The sequence below is a fragment of the Larus michahellis genome, chromosome 8 (assembly GCF_964199755.1).
Source record: "Larus michahellis chromosome 8, bLarMic1.1, whole genome shotgun sequence".
Classification (NCBI taxonomy): domain Eukaryota; kingdom Metazoa; phylum Chordata; class Aves; order Charadriiformes; family Laridae; genus Larus; species Larus michahellis.
Genome location: NC_133903.1, coordinates 10,835,684 through 10,861,966, shown reverse-complemented (window position 1 = coordinate 10,861,966; position 26,283 = coordinate 10,835,684). Strand labels below are relative to the sequence as shown.

At 41.8% G+C, this 26,283-nt stretch overlaps 1 protein-coding gene across 3 annotated transcripts in view; it reads right to left on the bottom strand.

The window, feature by feature from the left end:
- MYH11 (myosin heavy chain 11) overlaps nucleotides 1-21,139 on the bottom strand; it is a 61,788-nt gene extending 40,649 nt beyond the window's left edge. For all 3 annotated transcript variants that reach the window (XM_074598267.1, XM_074598264.1, XM_074598266.1), the window contains exons 1-4: nucleotides 21,016-21,139; nucleotides 14,165-14,523; nucleotides 9,309-9,465; nucleotides 1,090-1,117 (exon numbers count right to left, since the gene is read on the bottom strand). In XM_074598267.1, the coding sequence (XP_074454368.1) occupies nucleotides 1,090-1,117; nucleotides 9,309-9,465; nucleotides 14,165-14,506 (527 nt within the window). In that variant the 5' untranslated portion in view covers nucleotides 14,507-14,523; nucleotides 21,016-21,139. The remainder of the gene's footprint in view (nucleotides 1-1,089; nucleotides 1,118-9,308; nucleotides 9,466-14,164; nucleotides 14,524-21,015) is intronic.
- Nucleotides 21,140-26,283: the final 5,144 nt, after the last annotated feature.

Here is a 26,283-nt window from a genome sequence, read left to right as displayed (position 1 = left end):
TAGTGTGAATATATATTCAATCAGTCAGTAGCCACATTTTCACAGATAACCTAAAAACCCGTTCAGGTTGGAACTATTTGTATTTACAATACTTGACAGACTACAGCATCACTGCATGAACCTGCTATAAATAATATGCGTGCCATCTTCTGCAAACAATAATTAGTATTTACTAATCTAGATGTTGTCAAATAGGAGATCCCTGTCCAATTCAACAGTCTGAGTGTTTCGCCAAATAGGTAGGAATGATAAACCAATGGGATTTAGTGGAGTAGCAAGTTGTGCACAGCAAAGCTTTTCACAATAAAATCACTGCCTGACCCATGATACAACAGCTGACACCCCCCCTCCGCTGGTGCTGCCTAACCGCTGGCAGGTCAAAACTCAAGGAGGAGGCCTTCAGCGAGCCAGGATACAGAAAAATCAGAAGATTCCAAACAGGGCTGGCTTAGCTGGTATTTCACTATTGCCTAAACCGATTACTTTGAGACTGCAGAAAGGTCGAACCCGCGAGGTGCTGCTGAGCCCTCTTAACCAACACACCCCTGCCTCGTGCTCTGGCTCCAGGGGTGCCCACTGCTGGCAGGGTAGTACCAAACCTTCCCCGTTCTAGCTACAGTATGGGCAAACAGCACAAACCCACAGCCTGAACATGAAGGATCACACTTTTCTGCAATGACAGCTAAATTAGGAAGTTGTGGTGAGCCACCAACAGCAGAAAATGAAAAGCAGTTCAGTAAATATCCAGGATGCTCTGTGTTCCTCAGTTTTCTCTAGGAACCTTTTAAAATCCCTTGTTCTATCTACATGCACAGTTTGACAACCACACTCCCCAATTGTTCACTCTTAAATCTCTAAATTCAGCAAGTCAATTTAAAGAAATTAGTTTATGCATTAAAGACTTCCTACAACACTAATTCCTGCTTTTTATTTTATCAACAGGTGAATCTACTGGAGTAGATTTAGGATTGGAGTTCAAGCTTACTGAAGGTGAGGAGAATATGTCCGTTCCATCAGAATTTGAATCAATTTTGAATAAAGAAAGACATAGTAATCTTGAGATATTCTAAAATAGATTATTTTACTTACGTGCACAGGATAGACTGGTCTTCTCGATCTGTGAATAAAGAAATAAAATCCATTAATTGGAGAAAATGGCTGTCCTGACAGAAGCACTTATATTTACAAGGATTTACATTGAACAGCCTAGACCTTCCAAAATCTGTCAATCCATGATTAGTCAAAAGTACTGGGTTCACATCTTATTTAATTTGCCTTTGCATTTAAATAACCATCTCTAATGGAAATATTTTGTACAAAAATGAACAAAAGGTTAAGAGTTCAAAAATATTTTTTGTAAATTCCATTAGAGATGAACTGTAATGAGGACAGCAAAAAGATCAGGCTCTCTATAAGAAGATTATAACTGAAAATTTCAAACCTTAAACTCAAGTTTTTACTATGCTTACGAAGTATGGCTAGCAGCCCACTTGGGACAAAGTCTGGACAGATAAGGCATCAAAAACTAAAATGTTTTAAGCTGGTCATGCAAAGCTTTGATTTTTGAAAGCAGAGCAGTTCAAATACCTGGATAATGTACTCTCTATTTCATTTCAGACTGAGAGATAACTTTTATGAAGAGGACAAGTAATTTCTTTAAGATTTCCTCCAAAGCATAAAATAAAACAAGATATTTCACGTATTTTAGAAGTGCATGTCAACAAGTACCTAAGTATTCCTCATGCTTTTTACTATGAACAGGACCATCAAAGACATTTTGGATCAAGATTTATAAAAAGGTGGGCCAAAATCTCCATTTCTTCTATGTGAGGCATGTGAGAGGTTTCTGTGCAGCAGAGTCCAGGATGCTGTAATGCTGCGGGAAGGTTTAGGATGACATCCCAGCTCCATAACCTGCTCTTGCGGCGTTCCTCCCTGCTTATGCTTTTACAGTCGGAGTTTCTCTTTACCTTCAGAACTTCTACACAGAATTTTCTACCAAAAGGCTGATCTCAGGCTAATATCTCTAGGATGTAATGAACAATGAACACCAACTGAAGTTTCATAATGTGTTCCACGATGCTAAACTGTTTTGTAAAGCTCCATTGAGGCAAGACTTCTACAAAGGTCTGTGGTAATGGGAGGCTTTACAATTTGCCTCTATGTAAAGATGCACGACTAGCATCTTTGCTGTGATCGGTTCTGAAGTAGAACAATTTTTTTCACTGTGGAATGGTCAAACATTGGGACAGGTTGCCTAGAGAGATGTGGTATCTCCACCCGTGGAGCTATTGGGAAGCAGACTTGAACAAGGCTCTGGGCAACCTGCCCTGGTATTGAAGTTGTCCCTTCTTTGAGTGAGGCTGTCACAGACTGCCTTGTACAGACTGTAGAAAAATCTGACTTAGGAAAATTAATACATTTTTGGAAACTGTGCGTATTTTACAAACCTGAGACTTGAGGCAGATAATTAAGGCAGAAGCAAGTGTTTCTGTATGGTTTGGCATTATTTATCAAATGCAGAGCTAGCATTTGCACAGTGGAGCCTCTGGTCAGAGGTTAAGACATGAACTCCTCCCTCCTTTTATTCAATGCGTGGGGTGACTTGCAGGACTACCTGACTGATTGCTTGCCCCTATCGCTGACCCTGTATGTAATAAATACCATGAGATAAACAAGCTTTCTGTACTGTGTGAAGATAATGGAGATAAATTCGACCTATTAAGCTTACAAGCTGTAATTGCTGCCTGGACCACAGCCAGTCTAGGAAAAGCAGTAGAGGATTCTTCTATGGCTTGTATCGATATTAAACAACTGTTTTACTCCCAGTTCCTCAATAGCTATAGCATTAACTGCTTTATTGATCACTCACACAGCAAATGGTGCCACTTAACTGCTTTATTCAGTAAATTGGTGCAAAATGACTCATTGCATTTCTATTGCAGATATTTGGCAGCAATCAGCACAGCAGGACTCTTTCCACATAAACATCTGGGAGGAGAGGAGCTGTGAGCCGTGTTTATTTTTCACTGCAGGATACGAGCTAGGCTTTCTTTTAAGTTAAAAAAGTGAGAATACAGTAGAATTTTTGTTAAAAACACACTGTTGTGTAAATAGAAACCACGGGCATATACTGATATTGCATCACAAACCCATAAATACCATAAAGAAAATAAAAGTGACTCCTTGATACAGAGTTGCCAGTGGAATTTCTTAGCTCAGGGAACATAGAAAAAGTTGGTCTCCTCCAAGCCAAGTATTTTCTCACTACTCTCTGCTGCCCATTGCTGCCCTCCTTTTGCTCCCCAGCAAGTGAAAAACCCCTCCTGAAGGTATCTCGTAAACCAGCCCACCACAGAGGTTTGCATGAGTGTATGGGCAGCTTTGCTGAAATGTAAGAGCAGAAGGATTAGGAAGGTCAGAAGTTGCACCACGTGCCCTCTGGGATGGAGAACAGGCTGTGCGAGTCAAGCCTGAGTTACTGAATTTCTTTGGACTCGCTCAGCCCAGCCCTTCATGTAGGTACAGGGAACAAATCCTGCTGAAATGGGAGTAAGAAGGGAACATAGGGAATGGTGGGTCTTTGGTCCTGGAAGGACTCAAACTGTGAGGCAGGGACTGCTGGGTGGTTGCTGGCTCTCCAAGGATGCCTTCTGGTGAAGCAGAATTTTGTGATTCTGACTGACAGCAACTTGCTTGAGGGCTATTGGGGTTCTTGGAAGGAAAATAAAATTTCTTTATTTGCTTTCAGCTTTTTCTTGTATTCTGAAAGGCTTCCAGGATTGGACCTAAGTGATTTGCCCATCCTCTGCACATGAACAACCCTATGGCATTCTTCAAAACTTCTCTCTTTTTCACTGGGTTTATCCCCTTCTAACTTCCCTTGTGTTTGGCAGCCTTACGAAGTCTCAAAGCTCTCAGTCCTGCATTGCTGAACTGTGCAGCCTGTCCTGCAAAACCTCATGCTGCCAAACTGTCCTGTGCACATTTGTGGAGGGAGAATTCCAGATGCTACTCCATTTCCTTCAGCAGTTCTAACAAATTGCAAAGGCAAGGATGAAACATATCAGGAAACGTAATCCTATTCTGTTATGACTTGAGCTGCAGATACTGGTTTCATTTACTTTCAAGGGCTGTCCTGTTCAATTACTCCTATTTCTGTTCTGGAATATTCTATTCTATATAGAAAGGACTGTGCCCTGTTTTGGGTAGATCTATCAGATTAGAATGATTTGCACAAATAAAACTCCTTTGTCATAATTCCTGGTTCTTAAAAAGTAACAAAATATGTCTTCTAGATTCCAATATCTTTTTAATGCCTTTTTACAAAAATTGACACTACCTGGAAGACTATCATATTCACTCCCTGTATGTCTGTATTAGATATTTTGGACATTTTTTTGTTTTCTCCTCAAATTTTTAATAGCATTTGCATTCTAAACCCCACCAGCTTTCCTAAACATGCAGTTGACTTTTTTTTTCCTCTGGAATCTGCTTAGCTTTTTCACCAAACACCTCCACATTGCTTGCAAGAATCATATGCCCCTCTGTTCTTGATAGACCAGCTAGCTCTGCTTAATCACAAACAAAATCAGATGGTTTATCACAATGAAGCAGCAAGTTGGCAGCTTTACCATAAAAGGAAAAAAACAGACTGAAACCTTGTTCCAACACTCGCTTACTGCTTCTTTACATTTGTTAGTAACTACACTGCCTAAAGGGGACATTTCTGTACGGTCCTGCTAAGGACACAGTAAACAGATGGCTTTTCACAGCAGCCTCCTTTTCTAAGACCTTGGGAACTGCGTTTCCCTACCATACCTCCCACTAACTACCAGGTTGTTTGTTTTTCCATCTTTAACTCAAGCTTGCATAAAAATGGCTGTGCAGAAAATAGATAACCTTCTTGGATCTGGAGAAAGCTGTAATATATCTTCTCCATGACGATTTATTGCCAGAGAACTTAATAAAAGCCTAATCATTCACATGAAAACTTTATATCTATTACTACTGGTACATATCGTGACTTTTCACATTTGTATTATCACTTATTTGCTGTATGCAGGGAAGATGGCAGAAGGCAGCAGAATTACTCATCCGTACTGGACCGGTATCTCAGCTCCATCATCACTGGAAGCTGGCGGTGCTGCAGGAAGAAGTCATCCGCTCACTTCCAGCTCCTCTTCCCTGGCCTGCACTGCCATGTCCAGCATTCATACAGTCACTGTGCGCCGGCGGGGAGTGACCCACCTTAAAACTAATTCAGCAGAAAGCAATGGATGGTTTTCACCTGGAGCAGTTTTGCATCATGACTGCATGAAGACTGCTGCTGGCAGTGCAAGAGCTGGAATGGGGGTCGAGCCTCTTGTATGGCAGCTGTGCCACTGGGGAGCTACTTCATCCGAAACACAGGAGACAGAGGCGGGTGCAGAAGCATAGGGTGATTTTTTATGATGGCAGTCTCTAAGTGTAGTAGTAGTCAGCTGGCTTGTCTGTAAAGACAGCCAGTGGGGTAGCTGCTGGAGACAGATACACACACAAAATGCTCTTGGGGAATGCTACATTCTCTTAGTCTTTTAGATTAAAGAAAACTAAAGTGGATAAAGCTTATTCTTGTGCTGGCTTGAAATGAACCTCAGTGACTGTGCCTGGGCAACAATCAGGCTGCATCAGTGACATGGTAGATTCAACAAGACATGCAGCACCCTGGTTTGAACATGAAACGGCATGACTGTGAATTGTAAAAGGATTTTAGGTGCTCAGAAACACTTGAAACAAATGGAAATTTTATCTCTGCCCAGACAACATCTTTGTTAATTCCTGTGCCCTGCGAGGTGTCAGCTTTTCTGCATATTTGGAAGAAAGTCCAATTATCTGATTTCTGTTAACTGTGGCTAAGTGTTATTACCAGAACAACTTTGATGGGACTTAAACATCATCCCTAATGAATACATTAACCGAGTATGTCTCTAAGCAGAGGAGGAGTGTCCAGCATGCACAGCTCACGTTTTTTGATGGATTTTTGTGCCAACAGAGGAGAGGACAAGAATGTGAAGGGCTGTGATTCCCAGATGATGAACCTGCAATAGGACCAGCGATCTGTAGACATTGAAGCTTGATTCACTGAAGATAAAGGTTCCCTGAGACATCTGAACAAGCTGATTGCTCTTGGCCAAGTGGCCCTGGTCATGAAGTACCAGAACGTAATTCTTCAGTCTCATGAATCTAAGATATATTTTACTTTGGCAAGAAGAAACTATGCAAGTTTCCCAGATAAGGAGCAATACTGAAATTTTACAAGGAAAACATTCAGTGCCTTGATCCATGTTTATAAGTAAGAATTTTTGTTTATATTCCATTTCAAATACGCTTACAAAAAACTGTGAAGCTCTCTAGGTCTATACGTGTTGCCTGCACACACACACAATCATGCTGACACCCACTTTCACCACTCTAATGTGAATATAATTTGGCTGAATAACTGGAGTTATTTTGGGGTTTGGTTTAGTTTTATGCGCAAAATATGAGTACATTTTTACAAACAAAAGCACAGCTTTAAAACCAGCTGGGGCCCTCTTCAGAGATGGAGAGACTCCAAAATGGCATGTGCAAGTAAATAAGCAAGTAAAGCGTGGGTGTCCTGGGCTTGTGATGCAAGCTCTTGTGGGACCGCGCCCCAGCTGCCGTGCCAGCTGAGCGTGGTTAGGATGGGAGGCGATGGAAGAGCATTCTCTTAAAGGTTCAACTGACGATCTATTCCCTCCTCTTTCTACTTGCTCTCCCTCTCCTCTCTGCTGTCAAGAAGAATTCCTTGCAAAGGGGGCATGTGAATAACGAGGTGTAAAGCTTCCCCAAGTGTTGGTGGGGCCAGGAAATTATTATGAGCACCAAAAAAGTGAATAGAAAGAAGACACACTTTTGGCTGCCTCCTCCTCCCAGCACCCAGCCTAGTTTTGTGTTAAGCAGAAAACTCATGTACTATCAGGCCAAACCAATTCTCCTTTTTCAGCATAAGCTGTAGTATTATGTTTTGTCTCTTTCCTGCAGATAGCTTGTAGTCCTTTCCTAGTTGTTTTTCTCTGTCCCATTTTTAGGGACAAGTAGCAGTATTCTGCACAGCTGAATGAGAACACTGCTAATGACCTGCAGGAGCCAGAAGCTTCTTGCAGAGCTCCCCTGCAAGGCTTGCTGCATTTAAGGATCTGAAGAAAGCTAATGGCTCTGACTCCAGGGCCTGCTCAGGGCCCTGGACAGTGTTGGAAGCAGAGCACAGAGTTCAAGAGATGATCTGGAAGACAGATATGTGACTGTGGGTTAGTGGGATGAGCTTATGCCAAGTAAGTTTCTTAAAATTGTGGTTGCATCAAAAATGATATTTACTGAATCAGGTTATTTTAAAAGCACCTGCCCCCTCAGTCCTAAACATATTTTATATGCCTGTCTTCATTAATTACCCTGCTGTTACAGTACGAAGGAAGGTCTTTTTGCAGGGTGTCTTCTATTGTTTCTTTATTGATCCTCCTTCTCTGCTGCACTGTAGCTGCGCCTTCTGGGATGCACTCAAATAAAGGAATGGAAATAGCTCCAGAAAAGAAATGTCGTATAAGCCATAGGAAGAAAAAAAAGGTTGATATTGTAAAGCAGATACCTAGTTCTCTGGATTAGAGTTGAATTAACTGTATTTCAAACATTCCTATACCTGAAAATGTAAGATTCTAAAGTCAGAACCCTAAGTTATATTTTGGTAATGAACGTAAATAATCTCCAGGAGTTTAACAATAATAATCTTCATAAGTTCTAAGGTTTTTGTTATCTGGATTTTTTTTTAGCACTACAGTTAGTATATATGAGTACTCAGGACTTTTTTATTTTTGGGAAAAGACCTGTTTTGATGTCTTTGATATTAATCACCATTGGTGTGTGTGTGTGTATATATATATACACTTACATACGGCTTGTACCAAAATGACAGGGCTTTGGTTGGTGTTTTTACTCAGTAGTAGTCTGCCTGGGGTTGGGTAATTTAGGATGCCCAGAAGCCTATCTCATATACGATAATCTTTTTTTCATTGTGGGGGAGGACTTTGTCTAGTTTAAATCTTGGTTTAGAAAATAGCAATTAACTGTGATATGCCAAACTGACTACTTGTAATTTCTACTAAATCCATCAGGTTTTTATTTCAAGCAGGACAAGTACAGGAGTACTGCAGTCCTTGTGGTTACAATGTGCTGTGACCCTGGAGAAATATTGTGTAATTTCATTTGCATAGCCAGATGAAGTGCACGGTGGTTTTGAATGGGTTAGTTTCTCTGAAACAGTCACTATTCTATATACATATGTAAATATTACAAAGTAATCAATACCAGGTACTAATCTATCTAGGTGCTAAACTGAAATTTCAAGGTGCTGTTTATTGTTTTTACCAGTCAGATCTAAACCTCGTAAGCCTTAAATCCTTAAACTCCAAACTGGGAAGCCTAATCTTTAGGGTCAAGCCTGTGAACCTTGCTGAGCCATAGTTACCAGCCAGATTTTCTGCAGGATTGGGCCCCTAATGAGGGCGTTTAAATTTCAAAGTGTTTTGTAGAGTCCTGATTTCCTGGAGCATCTGAGGTTGCTGTGAGATGGCAACCTGCTGCATCCCTGTAGTCTGTAGGTGTTGCAGCCTCATACATTCATCCCTATAGCTTTTTAATCCCTAAATTATAATTTTTTTTCTTAGAGCAAACCCCCGTCAGTCAGTAGCGACCGCAGAAGGAGATGAGCACTGTGAATTTCAAAGGTTTTGTTTGCACCATTAGGAGCCTGACTGCTTTTGCATTGCTGCTCCTTACCTTTATTGTTAGAAAACAGAGCGCATCTCAACTCAGGGCTCCAAAGACTGTAATGAAAGTAGCCCCAAAACTTAATACTTGAGTTTGCTTTGCTAGGAGGGAGAAAGAGAGAGAGGAGCGACGCTGGCAGATCCAGCAATGCTAGCAGCTAACTTTGGAATAGTCTCCACTGGTGAAGAGGGAGCATTTTCCATGCCCGTATTTGCCAAAACTATTTGCTTGACTTTGAAACCTTCCCACATGCCTCGACACAGATGGGTAAAAGGATTGTTTTTCCTTTTTGAGTCACAGTGTTTGTGGACTGCCGTTCCTGCCAAAGAATTCCTCTGAATCTTCTAGAAAGCTCGTGTCGCCCTCCGTAACAGATCTTTTCTGGCTGCGCCTCTTGCAGGAGCACACGTGGAGTTATAAGGTGTTTTCTCCCATGTTACTGTGCAGTGATTTCTAAGAACTGCAGCATTAAACTTGCCTACCTTGCAGCATGCTCCTGTAGGCAGTGTCTGCAATAGCGTAGATGTGGGGTGGCATTTCATGCCTCTTCTTTCCTTTGTACATGTCAATAATCTTCTCTGAATAAATGGGCAGCTGTTTGTATGGGTTTATCACCACGCAGAAGAGACCTGAATAAGTCTGAAAGGAAATTCAAATAAAAACGAGAATTAATATCATGTCTGGGAAACACAGGCATCAGCTGCATTGAACTAACAGGTTTTTAGCAAATTACACTCTTTTGTATTCTGCCTACTGTAGCAAATGAAGCAGCGATTTCTGAATGTATGTGTGTGGGTGCAGTCTCCACATGCACAAATAATTATTTCTAATAAGCAAATTGCTCTACAGTATGTGAATTTAGCAATCTGTAGAAACAGCATGCTTTGATCTGATGTTACAGCTTCTTGACTTCAGTTATTTTCAGTATATGGTAAATCACCCTTATCTGTGATGATGTAACAACTGTAAGACTTCATAATATTTCTTCATAAGTGTATTTTCATACCAGAGGATGTCCTCTGCTCAGGCAGGTGTCAAACTTTGTAAACTGAAATCCTAGGTAAGATGCTTTAATTGATGTTAGAAGAAGGCTTTTTAAAAAAAGATTATATGTACACCATATAACAATAATGATTGAGGAGGGTCCTTGGCAAAAAATTACTCGAGTTCGAAATAGATGTCTTAACAGAATAGTCACATCTTCACTACATGACTATTTCTGTAAGAAATTTAAGGAAAAATGTGGTTTCTGTTTACAGTTTAATTAAGGTATTCACATAAAAAATATATACCTAAACAAACAAGAACATTGGCTACTAGCTGATAGCTGTTCATCTAGTTTGTTGGTTTTTTTTTAAATTGTCCTTTATTTTGGCAAGCTCCAGCTATTGAACTGGGAAGCAGGAATGATAGCATATCATAATAGGTGGTGACCCATATATCACAAATAGTTACTGAAAGTAAGTGATTTGCAAGAGTTTCCCCTTGCAAGGGGTTTTTTAAAAAAACAATTTAAACCCCCAAAATAAAAGATTACAAATTTATCAGATTATTATTGCAGGGGTATTGGGATATTTAAGTTGGCCTATGGCTATTAGTTTTAAAACCATGCCAGTTTAAAAAGCTGAAATAATGAAGTTACGTTCTTTCTGATTTAGGCATAAGTGGTTTTGGATTATTATTTTTTTTTATTGCCCTGCAGTGTGAATGGGTGCTTTGTGGTGTGCAGCTGCTGCTGTGCCTTAATCTCAGGGCTGTGCCCGAGGATGGCTCAAGCTGCCTCGGTTCCCCCATAGGAAGCACCGCCGCGCAGGGCTGTAAAATGGCATCTGGGAGGCTTGGCTCTGGGCACAGGGATTTCCCTTTCCTGACCATAATAGGAAATGCCACAACACGGTCTCAGCACAGCCTGAGCGCTTTATATGGTATTGAGCAAACACGACGAGAGCATCTACCAGCTTCCATCAGCGAGGAGCAGGTTGGGTGCTCCAGCCTGGGCAGGAGAATGTCTGGGGTGCTCTGGGTGGTGATGAGGACCTCTCCTACTGTTACAGGTTGTGACTGCGTTTCCATGGTCTCAAGTCAGATAACGAGAAAATCAAGCTCAATATCTTTGCCAGCTCTCAACATCCCCAAGCTAAAATCCTTGATGTGGAAGGTAGATAATTACTGTGCTGTTTTTTCATTGGCGCTGGAGTTCAGAATGAAGCTGTGCTAATTGTGTCAGATTGGACTTTAGTGCTGCAGGGACATACACTTGAAAAGTGGCAGGGTTTTATCCTAGAATGACTACCAGGGCCCATAAGGAAAGGATAGCAAGGCCTTTATTTTCAGTGGAAATGGATTTACTGTATCCACTCAACTAATCATTCCCAAGCAAGTAAATAAAATAATAGGACAGTAAATTCCCAGTTCAGGAAATTATTTAGGCTTCCCTTCCCTGAGACTTATAGGCATTTGTCTGATGGGCCACATGCAGGACTCCGCACAGCCAGGCATACAGTAACATACCTTTGAAGAACTAACTTTGAGCCACAAAAAGCAGGTTAATGAGGGAGGGCAAAAGCCTGAGCTGGAGAAGTTCAGGAATCCCTATTTCTAACTGGACTGTGACTGACACCCTCTCTCGCCTCAGGAAAGTTGACCAAGACCTCTTGGTTTCACTGACTGTAGTTGTAGGTATCTGCTTTGCAAGGATTTGGGGAAAACTGGTTAAGGTATGTGATGTTTTGAAGACAAGTGAGTCAGGTCGTTGAAACTGGTGGTTTTGAAGTTACTGTGCTTTAAATCATTCTCCTTGGGGCTTGGCCTGCCCAGAGAGAAGGACCCACGGCCATATCTCTCCCTAGAGATTAGGGAGACAGATATGGTTTGAGGTATCTTAGGGACAGTGTCCATAGGAGTGCTGAGTTTGCGTGTGTCCCTTGGACAGGCACCACCGATGGGTATTTAAGAGAGACTGGTGCAAATACACACAACTTCGTTGTAAATGCCTCAGTTTGCACAGAGGAGTCCCACCTCTGGTTCTAATATGCATATACAGTTTTCTGTATTTAAGAAAGCATCTTGCACTGTTAGCTGAAGACTGAAGTGGTAGTGCCTATGAGTACAGGCACAAGAAACTTGATTCTACTCTCAAATCCGCTACAGTTGCATTGCTATTTTATTGATGTTTATATAATCATTTTTGGTCTAATTTGTGTGTGGGCAAGGAAGATTCTGTTTGTTCTGAGCAATATGAAACATGAGTTAGTGGCAATGGACTTCTAGCCCTTCTTTCTTAGTTATCTGTGATGAAGAAAAAGGACAAGGTGTTTTTCCAGTGTACAGTTACTCTGAATTTCTGCACTGAAACTTTTTATTTAATAATATTTAATATAAATGCAAGGGGCAGATGATTTAATTTTTTTTTTGGTTGGTTGGTTTTTGGTTTGAATTTTTTTCAGCCAGGTTGACTTTTTTCTTTATCAGAATTGGGAATCCCCATTTGTGTCAGTGATGCTCTGGAGGGGAAAAGGTTAAGGTCACATTTTCTCTGTACGTGTGGGATTCCAATGTAGGCATTGCGTAGTGAAGCCAGGAGATGGTTGTTTACAGTTACTTTTGCAAGTGGATGAGAACAAACCCTCAAATTCTGTTTGGATGCCCCCTAATTATTTATTTTTTTTAAAGGTATGAGAGCATCTAGTAGGGTAGCACTGTGTAAGGCTGGACAACTTTAAGCAGTTGTTAGTTACTGAAAATACTATAATTTGTTGTAATACATGTCAAAATAATTTCTTTATAACTGTTAATTTACCACCATCTTAAAATCTAGTCCCTTGAGAAAGGAAACTTTATTTCAGATACACTTCCATCTTTGCCTCCATGAAAAATTCTTTGGTTTCTAATTGCATTATCCACTTCTTGAAATTAATTTCCTCTTCCTGTATGAAGTGAAAGTTCCACAAAAAAAATCCACAAAGTAAGCATATTTGGAATCCTGCAACATCTATGCAGAGTGTTGCTGAGAACAACAACAAAGAAATAAACCCCATGCATTTTATCCTATTATTCTTACAGTAATTAATTTTAGATCTTGCAACAATGCATAACTCTGTCAGACAAATTCCATTTTAGTAATGAATGCTGCACATAGGTCCATATGTTTACCTGCAAACTTAAAATCCAATAAACTCAAATACTGAAAAGATGGAAAGTCTAGCTTCTTTCAGGAATCTTGATGATGCCAATTTTAGTACATTCCTGAAGGAAACATGTTGAGCATAACTCTGAAGTTGTGCATAACAATTAAATAGTTTCTTTGTTGTACTGTATATAACTACCTTATTTTCTGCATCATTTCCTACTTTACTAATATGGGGGAATCCTAAATTGGAATGAGACCTCTAATCCTGCTTCTAAAACATTGTTACTTAAGCCCTGTACTTCCTTTCACTCTTCAGTGGTCTCTCATGCAAGTAAAACTTTCATAGATTGAAACTGTAGATTACTTTTCTGCAGCACAGCGTAGGGATGCTCCATGTAACGTCAAAGATAACAGCTAAATTGATGCAATAGAGTACAGGGTTATTAATGTCAAAATATGCTTGTTTTAATATATGTGCATAGACAGGATAATCTTGGCCCTAATTCATGTGAACATAGAGGATACTATAATTTGTCCAGGTTTGTCTTATCTGTAAGTTGACCAACAAGGGGCGGGGGGGATGACAGGGGATGGTGTGGGGAGTTTTAGTGGATGCATGACTTTGGTTCAGTAACACACTGGAGCATATGAGTACTCTCACTTGAATTCCAGTGGGTTTATTCATTTATTCAAACATAAGATTTTACTCAAGCACCCACCAAACCAGAACTTGTCAGCTGCCTTTCAGTGGGAGTTTTGCCTGAGAAAAGACTGCATGATTTGGCTTTTCCGTATGTTCTTTTTGGAAGTTACTGGAAACTTGTTCAGGTTTACATTGAAGTAATTCAAAAGTCCCCATTGATTTATTTTATTTCAAAGCAGCAGGACGGAGGTGTTGCTCAGCTATTGGAGAGTGCTTTCCAAGGCAATAATACCCTTTCAGAATTAGCAAGCTTTGGGGAAGAAACCTTCATGTGTCTTAATTTAGTTAAGTAAAGAAGCAATTATTAAAGAAGCAGGAGAGTCATTGGGAATAAAGTAACTAAATACAGTTTTAGTTTGTGATGCCATTACTGAGGGGTGAGTATTTGCCCGGCAGTGTTACGTGCAAGGACTGTATCCCCGGCAGTAGGTTGGATCCACCCCGTTTGTGACGGGACGTGGTAGCATGCAATAGGAAATGCCATGTGCATGTTTGATTCTACTTACATAAATTAAACCTGAGAAGTATCTCTCCCTTAGATTGTGCAGCACTGAAGCTTCATTGAGGCAAGTCAGCTCTGCCATGTCCTCCACTTTGGAGAACTTCGGAGGGTTCATCTTCTGGATGTCATCCTTGCTCAGTGTCACTTTCTTCCCATTTTCTGCCAGTTCAACTGTCACCTCATCCCCTTTCTCTTCCTTGATACTTGCTGCTTCAAATCCATGTTTCTCTGATGGAATCCAAACCAGTTTCTTCGCTGACCAGTCAGCCTGGGCAAGTGGGTTGTTAATGAAGTTTTTGTCCACAAAGAGGAATTTCTCATCATCACTCAGAGATTTTTGAGCCATTTTGACTCAGTGGACACCTGTTGAGGAAGCAAAATATTCTGCTTTAAAGAGAGGTAAATGTGGAGACATTCCAGGCAAAACACATCTGTCAAATCCGCCATGCAGTAGATCCAAAGCACTACAGGCCCTGTGTCATATCTCACATTTCCATGCAGATAGTTCTGGGTGCCAGCTTAGACACCTTAAAGCATCTGTGTTCAGATTCCCATACCTTTGTCACTGTCTGAAATTGCCTAAATCAAATGCTTCACGGCAATAAAACAAATGAGGAAACCCGGGCTTATTACTTTATTTTGTTCATGTTGTACTGGAACTCAGAGCGAAAAGTACGGCATAACTAATGTCTGTGCAATGAGACTGCCAGGACTGCACCAAGACTACCAGCTGAACAGCTTCCTGCAGCCTCATCTCTTGCCCATCACAAAGGTAATTGAATTCAGATACATAAAAAAAGCTTCTCATCACCCAAATACCATTTCGTGCATACTGAAATACCAGTGCAACAATGAAATAATTAATAGAACAGTTCCCAGGCTATGTTCCAGAAAGGACAGAAACAAACTTTTCTTGCAAAGGACTGTTTCCAATCACTCTAATACTATTTAATTTGGAGAAGAATAAGATTAAGAAAAGGCCAAAAGAAAAAAACCAGGAAAAAAAAAATTTGTTATCAGTACTGCTGGTGCAGTAATTTAGAGTTATCCCCTTTCCATGGTTCAGACAGTGGGAGCTAATAATTTATGAAGGGTAAATGTCTACCACATGAGAAAGAAGAAATAAAAACAAGCCTGGAAATTGCATCAGCTATTAGATACTCTGAACCATGATGCTCAAACTGTGAGGATGATGCATCTATGTCATGCAGTTGCACATGGATAAAACAGCATTGTGCAGTCGCACTTGGATAAAGCAGCCAGATGTGTCTGCTCCATAGGTGAGAGCAGTGGGAAGGTTTTGGCTGCTTTGCACCGTGTTTAGGAGGAAGGAGGCAGCTTCTTTCCTGCTCTGGCCATTGGAGGTTAAGATGTAGCTGCAAGAGCTTTGCTGATAATGCTGGAGCTTTCCTAAGTGTTCTGCTCCGACCTATGGGGCACACAGCTTTAAATGAGGAAAGGAGTACACAGAGGACTTCTTGTGGTTTGCTCCAGGGCAGGAAGAGAGTGGTGCTAATCAGGAAACCTGCCATGCAGTGGAGCAGAGAGGAGCTGGGGAGGAGCTACAGTGGGGAGCAGGGAAGAGTGCGTGCCCAAGAAAAACATCTCCAGGAGACAGAGCCTGTTTCATTTCCTTATTGAGACTGAATTTAATATTTACAGCATTCGAACAAACATGAATCGTGAGGGAGTTTGGAGAACTGACTGCTAAAGATGTCAGCAATCAACCCATAAGCAGAATGATATTTGTAAAGACCAAGCTCTGTGGTATGTAGCCAAATGGACACCCTGTGCTCTGGGAGTATCAGAGGTTGGTTTCGAAATATTTGTCCCTAAAGCCTTCCCACAGATTAATGTTTTTTTGCAAGGCCGGGCTGCATGAGGGGTCTGAGAGAGAAGCATGGATCATGCAGAAGGTGATACAAAGCTTAAAAACAAAACTGGGATTTTAGAGGCGCCTAAGAGAGTTAGATGATATCCCACTGAAATTCAGTGGAAATTAGATGCCCCGGCTTCTTAAAGTCCCTCGACAATTCTCTCACCCTAAAAACAAGGGCAGCCTTCCTCTAAATGTCCTCATTCTAGAGCCACCAGCCTTGCCTGGAAAACCTCAACAGGGAAATTCACCCAGGTCATCCACACACGTGCAGTGTGGGTGGTGGTGTGGGTGAATGGGAGGGAGACCCTAACAGCTTGGCTGTTCATCACCGCTGGCCTGTGCGCAGTGTTCCCCGCCGCTGGATCTCTGAGGGAGCTCTGTAGGATGTGGCCCTTTGCTCGCTCCCAGGGGATTCTTGGAAGAGAACTGCAAGAGGAAACTATTTGACCTCTGTGTGGATTAAGGCAGAAAATGTTCCCTCGTTGCCAAGAGGGCTGGTAGAGCTGCACAGTTCCAATAATGGAGATGGTATTCTCTCCAGCTGAGCTTTCCAGCTGGCGGCTGCAGGGTGAAGCCAGCTGAACAGGGGGATGAAGGGAGCGCTGCCCCATTGCCAGGGCTGTGGCTCCAGGAGCCAGGGGGGCAGCAGGAGCCTGCTATGGCCTGTCTCCCTACACTGCGGTAGCAATGGGCAAGGCACGTTCTCCGACCCACTGCCCCAGCAGCGTGGGAGGAACTGCTGTGGCAATGGAGTGGGAGGATTTCAGTCCATCTCAGGCCCAGAAGAGAGAGCTATATGGTCATCCTGAAGCATCAGAAAGGTTGGGTCATGCTGCCTGTGGCTAAGTGCCAAGAGACAGCACACTCAAATCAATAGGAATTTAGTATTGCTATCAGAAACACCGAAAATTAGACTGAACTGTAGAGCTGAGTTTCACAGAGTCAAGCCCTGCTACTTTAAGTCTGCCCGCAAATGGTGGTGGTGGAAATCAAACTGCCAAATCATCCTGACCAGCTACCTCAAAAACCCAACTGAAGATAAAACTGTTGGTCTGCTACAAGGCATGTCACCAGTGGGACAACCCTAAAGTTCTTTGCTGCTTTTTTTGCCCAAGGACGAAGGGAAAGTTCCTTTCCTTGTTACGTGTGGAGGCAAAAACATCTTCCACAGATTACAGTGTGAAACAGAGAGCTGGTCCGTCTGTATTCTACTAAGTTCTCCTTCCTGCACGTTAAAACTTTCTGTACTTTGTTATTTAAATACAGTCTTTTTGAAAGCAAGATGAGGTTGGAAGATGTAAGAGGTGTCATGAACTGCAGAGCTTGGAAATACAGGTTTTTGTCCTCTAGATGTAAGCACTGTGTTTGACTAGTTTAAACATAGTAAGAATAGGCCCCCTACAAGAAAAAGGGACTAGACAGTCTCAGATGGATCTCGTAACTCTGCTGAAACACAATGAGGAGAAAACATGGATTTGTGTAAAAAGAACTTTTCATGACTGATTCTCTAGAATCTGAGGGTAAAGTTTGGCTAGCAGCTAAGTACCACTGTAGCAAAAAAGGAAATGCAGTTATGAAGTTAGGAATATTAATAGTTTAATAGATTAATTAATATTAATTGATATGTATTAATATTGAAGGAAGGTTTCTGAATGGATGGGGTAGAAGATGGGCTCCGCAAACTCAACTGGGTTTGTCCTAGTGAGGTGCTATGCACTGAACTAATGAGCTGCTGAAGCTTTCTGATTAATAATTGGCAGTAAACCTTCTGGTCTGTCTCTGATCAAGACTGAACTGCACTCGTCCAGCATATGGTTGATATGCTGTAAATGGGCCAAGGAGAAAGATTCATTACTGCCCTGAGAAGGCAAGATTTACCCCTTAGCCAGTTCCTGGGTTTCATCTGTAGGGCTGGCTGAGAGAAATGGGAGACCAATATCTGTGCAAAAGGTAGTAAGAGGTTCTCATCCATTGATTTAGGTAGGTGATAGCCCAAATCACTACAAGAATAAATACCTTTATACTCAGAGGTGAGCTATCCTGAGAAAGGGAGGAGGAAAAGCAACCACAAAAATACTACTGATACGAAGTTTCTTGACTTAAAAATGTGCCATATTACACCAAAGTGGATCCATATATTATACTTCTCTAAAGCCCAAATGCGCACGTACACATGGGCATGCATGCGTCCACAGCTTTCTATTCCTCCTTCTGCTGTCCCACTGCAGATATATCTGGCTGATCTTCATGGCGTTTTCCCTTATCAGGTCAGTGACAAAAGTTAAGTGCTGTCTTTACAATCAGTTTATCCTGAGTATATTATTCCAAGGACAAAGTATAAATATCTCCAGGAAGTGCACTTTAATTAAAAGGTTATTGGCCCAGCAGAACTGCCTCCCGGGTCAGAGCTTCAAGGGACTGCTTTTCTCCTAATGAGAAGATAAAGGATGCTTTTCCCTTCCTCTGCAGGATGTGCATGTCAGTATAAAAGCTTATCACAGCCGTACAGGGAATAATTATCAGAACAGAGGAACTTATAGCCAAGTATGTGGATTGTTTTCAGAAACTAAGTCCTGCTATCATAAGTGGTTTCTGATGGAAGAGTGTAGCAGTAACCTGCTGCTTGACTCAAACTGCATTTCTTGGGCTCCGGTAGTTCTTGACTATGTTCTTTCCAGGTTCCTTATCTTCTACTTTTCCAGTACTTAACTGAATTACCCAACTAAGCATTGCTTGAAAAAAAGAGAAAATTTAGGGATGAATCCTAATCTTGTGATCTCTGGGAACTGGTTCCCCAGCACAGTTGGCTTTGTCAGGAGCACTGCTTACCGATCCCTCCTGGCCTTTTACCTCTTCCCCGCTGGTCACCAGGACCACCCCTCAAATGCTTACTCTCATCATGGATGTGTTCACCTGAACATGGAGGTATCATCACTACTAGTTTATGGTTGCTCAACCATGGAAGAAGGAAAGTTGGTATTTTAAGAACAAGCACTTTCAGTAACTTCACAGGGCTGTTCGGTGTTGGTTTGGCTTTTGGTTTGGGGTTGGGTTTTTTTTTTTGGTTGGTTTTTGTTTTGGTTTTGGCTTTTTATTTTATCTTAGTACATTCTCTATGTCCTTTAATCAAATTGTCTGTAAGTGCCTTGGTCTCCTATGAGGTTTTCTCATCTCTGTTAATGTTAGTTACTACATAACTATGATTAAACACTCGACAGCTCTTTTAATACTCCAAAGAAATTGGCCCAGGTTATTACCCATATTATAAACTGTAAAAATTAGAAAAGAAGGAAAAAAGACTTAAATTGCATCATGTGGGGATAGATTCCCTTTATCTGGAAAATACCAGCTTTCAATATTTCAAATAGCTCCGAATGTCATTCTGTTAAGTAAATCAGATTCTGCAATTAGAATTCATAAATCCATATTTTAACTGGACCTTGCACAAGTTGGAAAGCTGTCATCTCTATCTCTTGGCTTCTTCTAAAATTAACATACTTAAAAGAAAAGCCAAAAGATTTGCAACTAATAAGTCTCAGTGAATTATAAAGAGTCGGGATCCTCTGCATACATCTATGCATGCTACCATATATGGCGATGTTCTTCTCAATACTAGCTGTTCCACAAAAATGTAATGATAACAAATTCAAAACAAATACCTTTTAGGGACTAGAGTGTCAATTGCAAATGAGATAATAAAAATCATTGTTTACATCTAAGCGAATACAGCCAGAGGAGTATCATGTACTAAATTAAAGTGACTACTTAATTGAGCTCTTTGCTCTCTGGAGGTTCATAGTTTCAAGCCTCCGTGTTAGTGGCTTCAGGGAACTGTGAACTTTGGGAGTTCAGCAAGTCGGTCTGTGCAAGGCGTCTTGCTGCAAGCTGCAAAGCTTTGAGTGAAAGAGAAGGTGGGCTTGTTTAAAAAAACAGGTGCATTTTAGAAAAGATTTTATTGAGACTTAGATAATGACAAGCCTTCTCATTTCCCTTATATTTTCAATATCTCATATTGCTTCTTAATTATGCACACACATACACCTCTCAAATACATATCAATATTTATATATGTGTACATAGACACATACATATCTATGGATGCGTGTGTGAAAGAAGCCAGTGAACTTCTGGGACCGAAGCTGCTTTCTATACTGCCATCTACTGTCTTTTTAATTTACTCACAGTATTTTGTTAAAGTTAGAAGCTTGTTGCTCTATTTTCCCTTTAAAAAAAAAAAAGGCATGTCACATTTGAAATTACTTAAATTAGTGTAGTCCGGTGAATTATCAGATCAGTTTCCGTTAAACTTTATTCCCAGCACATTAAAAACACACATATGTAATACTAAGGCATTTTTGTAAAAATGCTTCAATTTCTTCTTCTATTTTTGAAGGATTTTCCCTGTTTAAAGTACAAGTAACTGTCAAGCTAACTATTTTATTTGGTTATACAGCATGGGAAGTGCAGTAAGTTCCTTTATTAGCACTGAAAAAGTAGAAATCATTAAAGATGATCAGCTGCTCAGGCTACCAGGTTTCTTCTTTGCTGAACACGCATGTGGCGCTCAATTGCAGCGGGGACCTGCCACCATCCGGCAGCGCACAGCACCTTGCGGGCTGTGCTGCTGCTGGCTCGGAGCGTAACCCGTGCTCTGCAGCCAGCCTCTTTAAGGCTCAATTCAGCAATGACAGTGTTAGAAGTGACTCAGGAACAAGCTAGAATGTCTGTGCATGCTCTCAAATGTGCATGGTTTCTCATGCATTTTAAACAGAACCCAATCAGTAATACACAAATCAGGATAAACCGTTTGAGTGTGTCTGATAGGTCTATTTCTAATTCATATGCACTACCTACGGGTTAATTCACCGTGTTTGCAAAGTAGCGTAATAGTTAGCTTGCCAAACGGCTCCATCCCAAAGCGTAGCCAGCCCCCAGCCCCATCCCCAGCCGGGCTCTCCGGCCCCCGCGGTACTCACAGGCGTCCAATTAGGGGAGCAGAGAGTGAATTGGAGATCGGGAACCTGTACAGCCACCAGCCGGGACAGTCCAAGTCCTCACTGCCTTTGCAGCCTCCCTATATAGAGGAGGAGAATCTTGTCAATGGGGAGGGGCCCTGGAAACCACGTCCTGCTGGAAAATCCTCTCTGTACCTGGGTTAAATAAGACAGCCTTGAGCCAAGGACCTCATTCCCAGCAGGGCCTGATCCTGGGCTACTGCCCCTGGCCCAAGCCACCCGTTAGGGAAACGGGCTGATTCTGTCTTTCGGAAAGGCATGAAAAGGGTACCCCTAACTTGAAATGGGTGCCCCTAACTCACAAGGTTGGATGTTTTGCTTTTTCCTAGGGTGAAACTGTTTGGCCAAGTAAATGGACCTTTAACTCCTTCCTGCCTTGGCAGCATCCTTGGCCCTGGTGGCCCCCTGCCTAGAAAAAGGACAACATACATGGTCCCACATGGAACAGGAGGTTTTCCTACCCACGGTCGGTGTGTTTTCTTGGAGCTAAGATAAGTCCCTGCATTCAAGGCTTGCTTGGGAGAGGAGAGTTTTTCCTAACACAGCAGGGGTGCGTGGGTGGAGGTTGCTCTGGGTCTCCATGTGTTTATGTGACATTTGGAGCCTGGGGCTGGTTTAAGCCTCCTTTTGCCCCTGGGGAGCAAGAGGGTTGTTTCCCACCTCCCCAGCAGATTTGTCGAAGTTTCTTTTGCGATCTGGTGCACAGCTCAGTTCCTGAGAAAGCACTGTAAATACTTTTTCATATATAAGAAATACCTCCCTCTGTCCATAAAAGGAAGAAGAGAAGTGATAAATAGCTGAGGGGGAACAGTCCCCGGGATGCGGTGGAAAGAACGGGCAGCAGGCACCGTGCACTGGGGGGGAGAGGAGGACAGGGCGCTGGGAGCCAGACCTGCAGGGGTTAGGGAGTGATCTGGTCCTCATCAAACCTCCCTCACACCCCCCGAACCTTCAATCCCCGTCTGTCCCCCCTCCTTCCCTCGCTAGTAGCCAACAGCCTTGTGCAGTAGGACCTGTGGATGGAGACATCCCAAAAAGGGAAAGCTAGGATCCTCTAGGAATTCCCATCAACGTGCCAAATACAAAATACCGAAACAACCCCCTCTCAGCAACGGACTAAATATGGTGTATACCCAAAGGATCAGAGCACAGTCCTGGGTGAAATAATTTCTCCTGACATCAACAGCCCTGTCCTCTCTGGAAAATAAACCCTCCTGGGGAAGATGAATGAGGCTCATATTGGTCTCGGCATCCTAAAAAAAATAGCTATGAGGGGAGGCTGGGCTGAAAACCTGTGCTGTCACTTGATCAAAGTACCAGGGCTTGCAGGTGTGGTGGACCTGTAGCCCCTTCTTCTAGCTCTGGCCAGTGGTGAACAAATTTGGGTAAACAGGAGAGACGGAAAGAGCATCAGGGTTTCTTCCCTGCAACATTTCAGAAATATTGGGTACAGACTCATGTTCAGGCCTTAGCTGGAGAAGACCAGATTTGCCAACACGGTCTCATGGTCCCGGCAGCTGCAGCCTGTCCTTCCGGGTGGAGGGTGGGTGTCCACCAAGGTGCAGGGCTGCTGTGCAGCCTTGTAAAGCCCTCCCAGCACCCGAAAGGCAGCAGTGTCATATCAGACTCGTACACGTGTGACTGCATTGGAGCAAAGCCAGGGGAAATGATCATCAGGATGTAAATCTAAGAAACTTGCCCTTGTTAGCAGAAAGCTCCTCACAGGGTAGTTTGGTTTTTTGTTGTTTCCCCCCCACCCCCCATTTCTCAGTTGCAAACTTAGCTTTTAAATAGGAATATAATTAATATAAAATAATGAAATGCAAGGGGATCCTTTGAAAAGTATGATTGTTTTAACATTGATCAAAGTTCTCCTAAGAAGTTCCTTTTAAACCCATGCAGCTGTTTCATAAAACCAGACACATTTTAATAGTAGCTTAAAAAGGAGTGGAAATTATTCCGGCTGGTTTGCAAACCGCTGCATGTGCACATGCAGGCTTGCTGCCCGAGTGGTGTGTTTAACCAGAGGCAGTGGTGGAGGGTGATATATGATGTGACATTAAATGTGGCTGGAAAGCCTAAAAAAAAAAAAAAAAAAAAAAAAAAAAAAAAAAAAATTACTACTGCTGGGACTGAAACAGTTGTACTCTTGAGCCGTGTGGGGTAGGAACTGGTAAGTGTAAGCATGGCTTCCAACCTTCACTTAAAAGTTAATGTAAGAATATACTAATGTAATAGCCTGGTTGGAGTTTCCTAAATGTTGTGGTATTTATTTTTTTTTTTAAACCAAAGTTGCCTCAAAATGGAAGCCATGGATTCCCAGTGGACAATCCCTTTGTGACAACAAATAAGCTTTATTTAACCCCCTCTGATTTGTTTATTTGTTTTAATTATTTTTCTAGAAAAAATAAAGTATTGAGCAGCCTGCCCTTAAAATATCTTCTTGCTGAATTTGCACTGTAAATATTGTCCTTGGAAGGAGGAGGGGGAAAAAACAAAACAAAAAAACCACGGAGGGCTCAAGAAAGAAAAAAATCAACTTTCAGCTGCCTTACCATGGTGTAATCTGAATACAATGGAGGAGAAAAAAGAAAAGCACAGATGCTGATGTTAGTTTGTTAAATAATGTGTGTCAGGTAAGCAATTTTTTTAGTTTAAAAATGTTCTTAAGTTTATCAACCATGTTTCCCTAAACTGACATCTGTAATTGGAACTGATGGGGTACCAGTGGGTAACCATCTGTGTCGAGCTCTGCCCTTGGAACAGGAGGGACAGTCTGTGTCCAAACTAGAACAATTAATCATGAGAGTGGTCTGATGAGGTGAAATAGTCAACAACTGCTCAATGTTAAGGTTTGTGATTAATGCTGGCTGCAGGTCAAGTGAAGTGTGTGAAGCACACGGGTCAGTTCTGAATCAGTTGGACACCAGCTGCTACCGAAAGGGTGTCTTTCCAAGTGTGAACAAATATTTTGAGGTTTCTTTTCCTAAACATAATCACCCAATGATAATCACCTCTCCGGAAAACTGATCAACTGACACCAAGATTTGGCTTGATACAAAGGGCGCTCAGGAAGGAAAGCGTAACCGACTCCTTGGAGCGTGTTGATAAAGCTCAGAAAAAAAATCCCCGTATGCATGACAGAAACTAATACCTCTGAAAAAGCACTGATGCTGTGGAGTCTATAAACATAGTTTCCTCTGATCCTAGGGGACAGCAAAAATTTGGTTTAAAAGAATTTTTTTTATTTTTTTTTAAACTTGTGGGTTAAGTTCTTCCAAAGCGCTTTCTAGATCTGATATCCACACCAAACTGGCTCCTTGTCACCTTCACTTATGATATCATGCTTAGACAAAGAACAGCCTCTTCTAATGTAATTCCCTCCATAACAGTCTCAGTTACAGCATTCCATCTCCAATACTATTCAGAAACTCATTTTGTTCATTTAAACCCTCCAAACTTCTATGTGTTTTTATCTCTTTTTTTATTTTCTTAATGTCAGTAGAAAGAATAAGGGCAGTTAATGCAAGACGTCACAGTCTGTAATTAAGCTAGACGGAGCTTCTTAAATTATTTGAGAAAATAATTTTAGTGCATGCTCACCTAGGTGGCAGTTATGTCTAAAACCTTGAACCTGTGACTCTAGGACTGTGGATTATTTTCATCTAAATACTGACCTCGCTTAGCTTAAACTTTTAAGGAATGATGATTTTTTTTTTTTTGGAAGTGCAGCCATATTGCACAGGCTTTGCAATTCCTCTTCATCAGCTAACGAGCAAGGAAGCCTGACATTCATCGGACTCACTCCATGTCTGCATCTTGAAAGATGCTCTCATATTTCATGTACTGTCAGGATAAATGCTAGACCATTAATAATGTGATTAGACCAGTATATTTTCACAGGCATTTCAAAGCTTTGTTGTACAAATAAATATCACTGGAAATACGCTTTAATTTGATTTTAATTTGCTTGTACAATGACTATACTTTGAAACAAGAGATTGTTCCAAACCTACAGATCTGTACTGGAAGGGAATTAGATGAAATGCATGTTGCATCGAGAGCGAAGGGGCCGGCTCCCACCCACCGTCCCTGCGCAGGATCCTGGCAAAGGGCTGAAGCTGCAATCCTCGAGGAAAATAGTTCTGAGATTCCCTCTGTCTTAAACGGATTTCTACTGATTTTGGATACATGCTTTTACCTCGAAGCACAGTGGAGCACACCCTTGTAACAGCCTCTGCTTTCATGGCCGTGGAGACAGAGAGCCTGCTGAGCCCTGTGCTCGGGGAAGAGTCAAGTGCTAAACTTCCCTCTGCCCTCTTCCACCACAACAAAAATTGTGTTTAATTTCTACCACTAAAAATCTATTTCCGAAGGAGATCTGTGGCACCTGGACAGCTTCTGTATGATCTATGGTGGGAAGACAGAAAGCAGACAGAATGGCTTTGGTTACACTGCAAGATTTGCATAGCACGGAAGGTTAGAGAGTCTGCGTTTCCCAGAGCCGTTTTCCTTGTCCTTGAAAAGACAATTCAGATTCTAAATGTACATAACAACTTGACCCACTGCTTTATGGAGAAACCAAAGTCACAACTTTAACCTCTGGAAAACCAAAGCCAAAATTTCAGGGATTTCTGTGTCCAGAGCAATCATATCTGCATTGTTCAAAACTTCATTTTTGCGACTTTCCGCAGAGGCACTTTCAGCTCCTTCCAAAATTAAGGTAATTGGCAAATGATGGCTTAGAAGACCATTTTTCTACTATGTTTTTAGACAGAGAAATTGAGAGAGAGATCAGTTATTGTGAATATTTGCACTGACGTGTCAGGGAAGACCCTATTAATGAGGCAGAATCCCATGCTGGTAGTTTTTACAGGGCTGGCTCTTCAGCCAAGCAGTTGAACCTGACAGTGGTGGTGGTGCAGGGCGGGCAGTGAGGGCACACAGAGAGAAATTTGCTTGCTTGACCCAATGGTCCATTATAATTGATGCAAAGCTACAAAAGATTTAAAGATGGATTTGACTGAGGTGTATTAGCAAACACGTCCTCCCCTCTTGGAAACAGTCCTGAGATACTCATAAATCAGCAAATGGGGAGCTGGCAGCGTTGCCAGTCACACGAAGGGGATGAGCTCACTGCTGAGGCTTCAAATGGATAAATGCGACTTCCCCTTTCAACCCGTAACTGCTCTCTGCAGTTTGACATTAGAGTAGAGCCTAGGCCGCTTA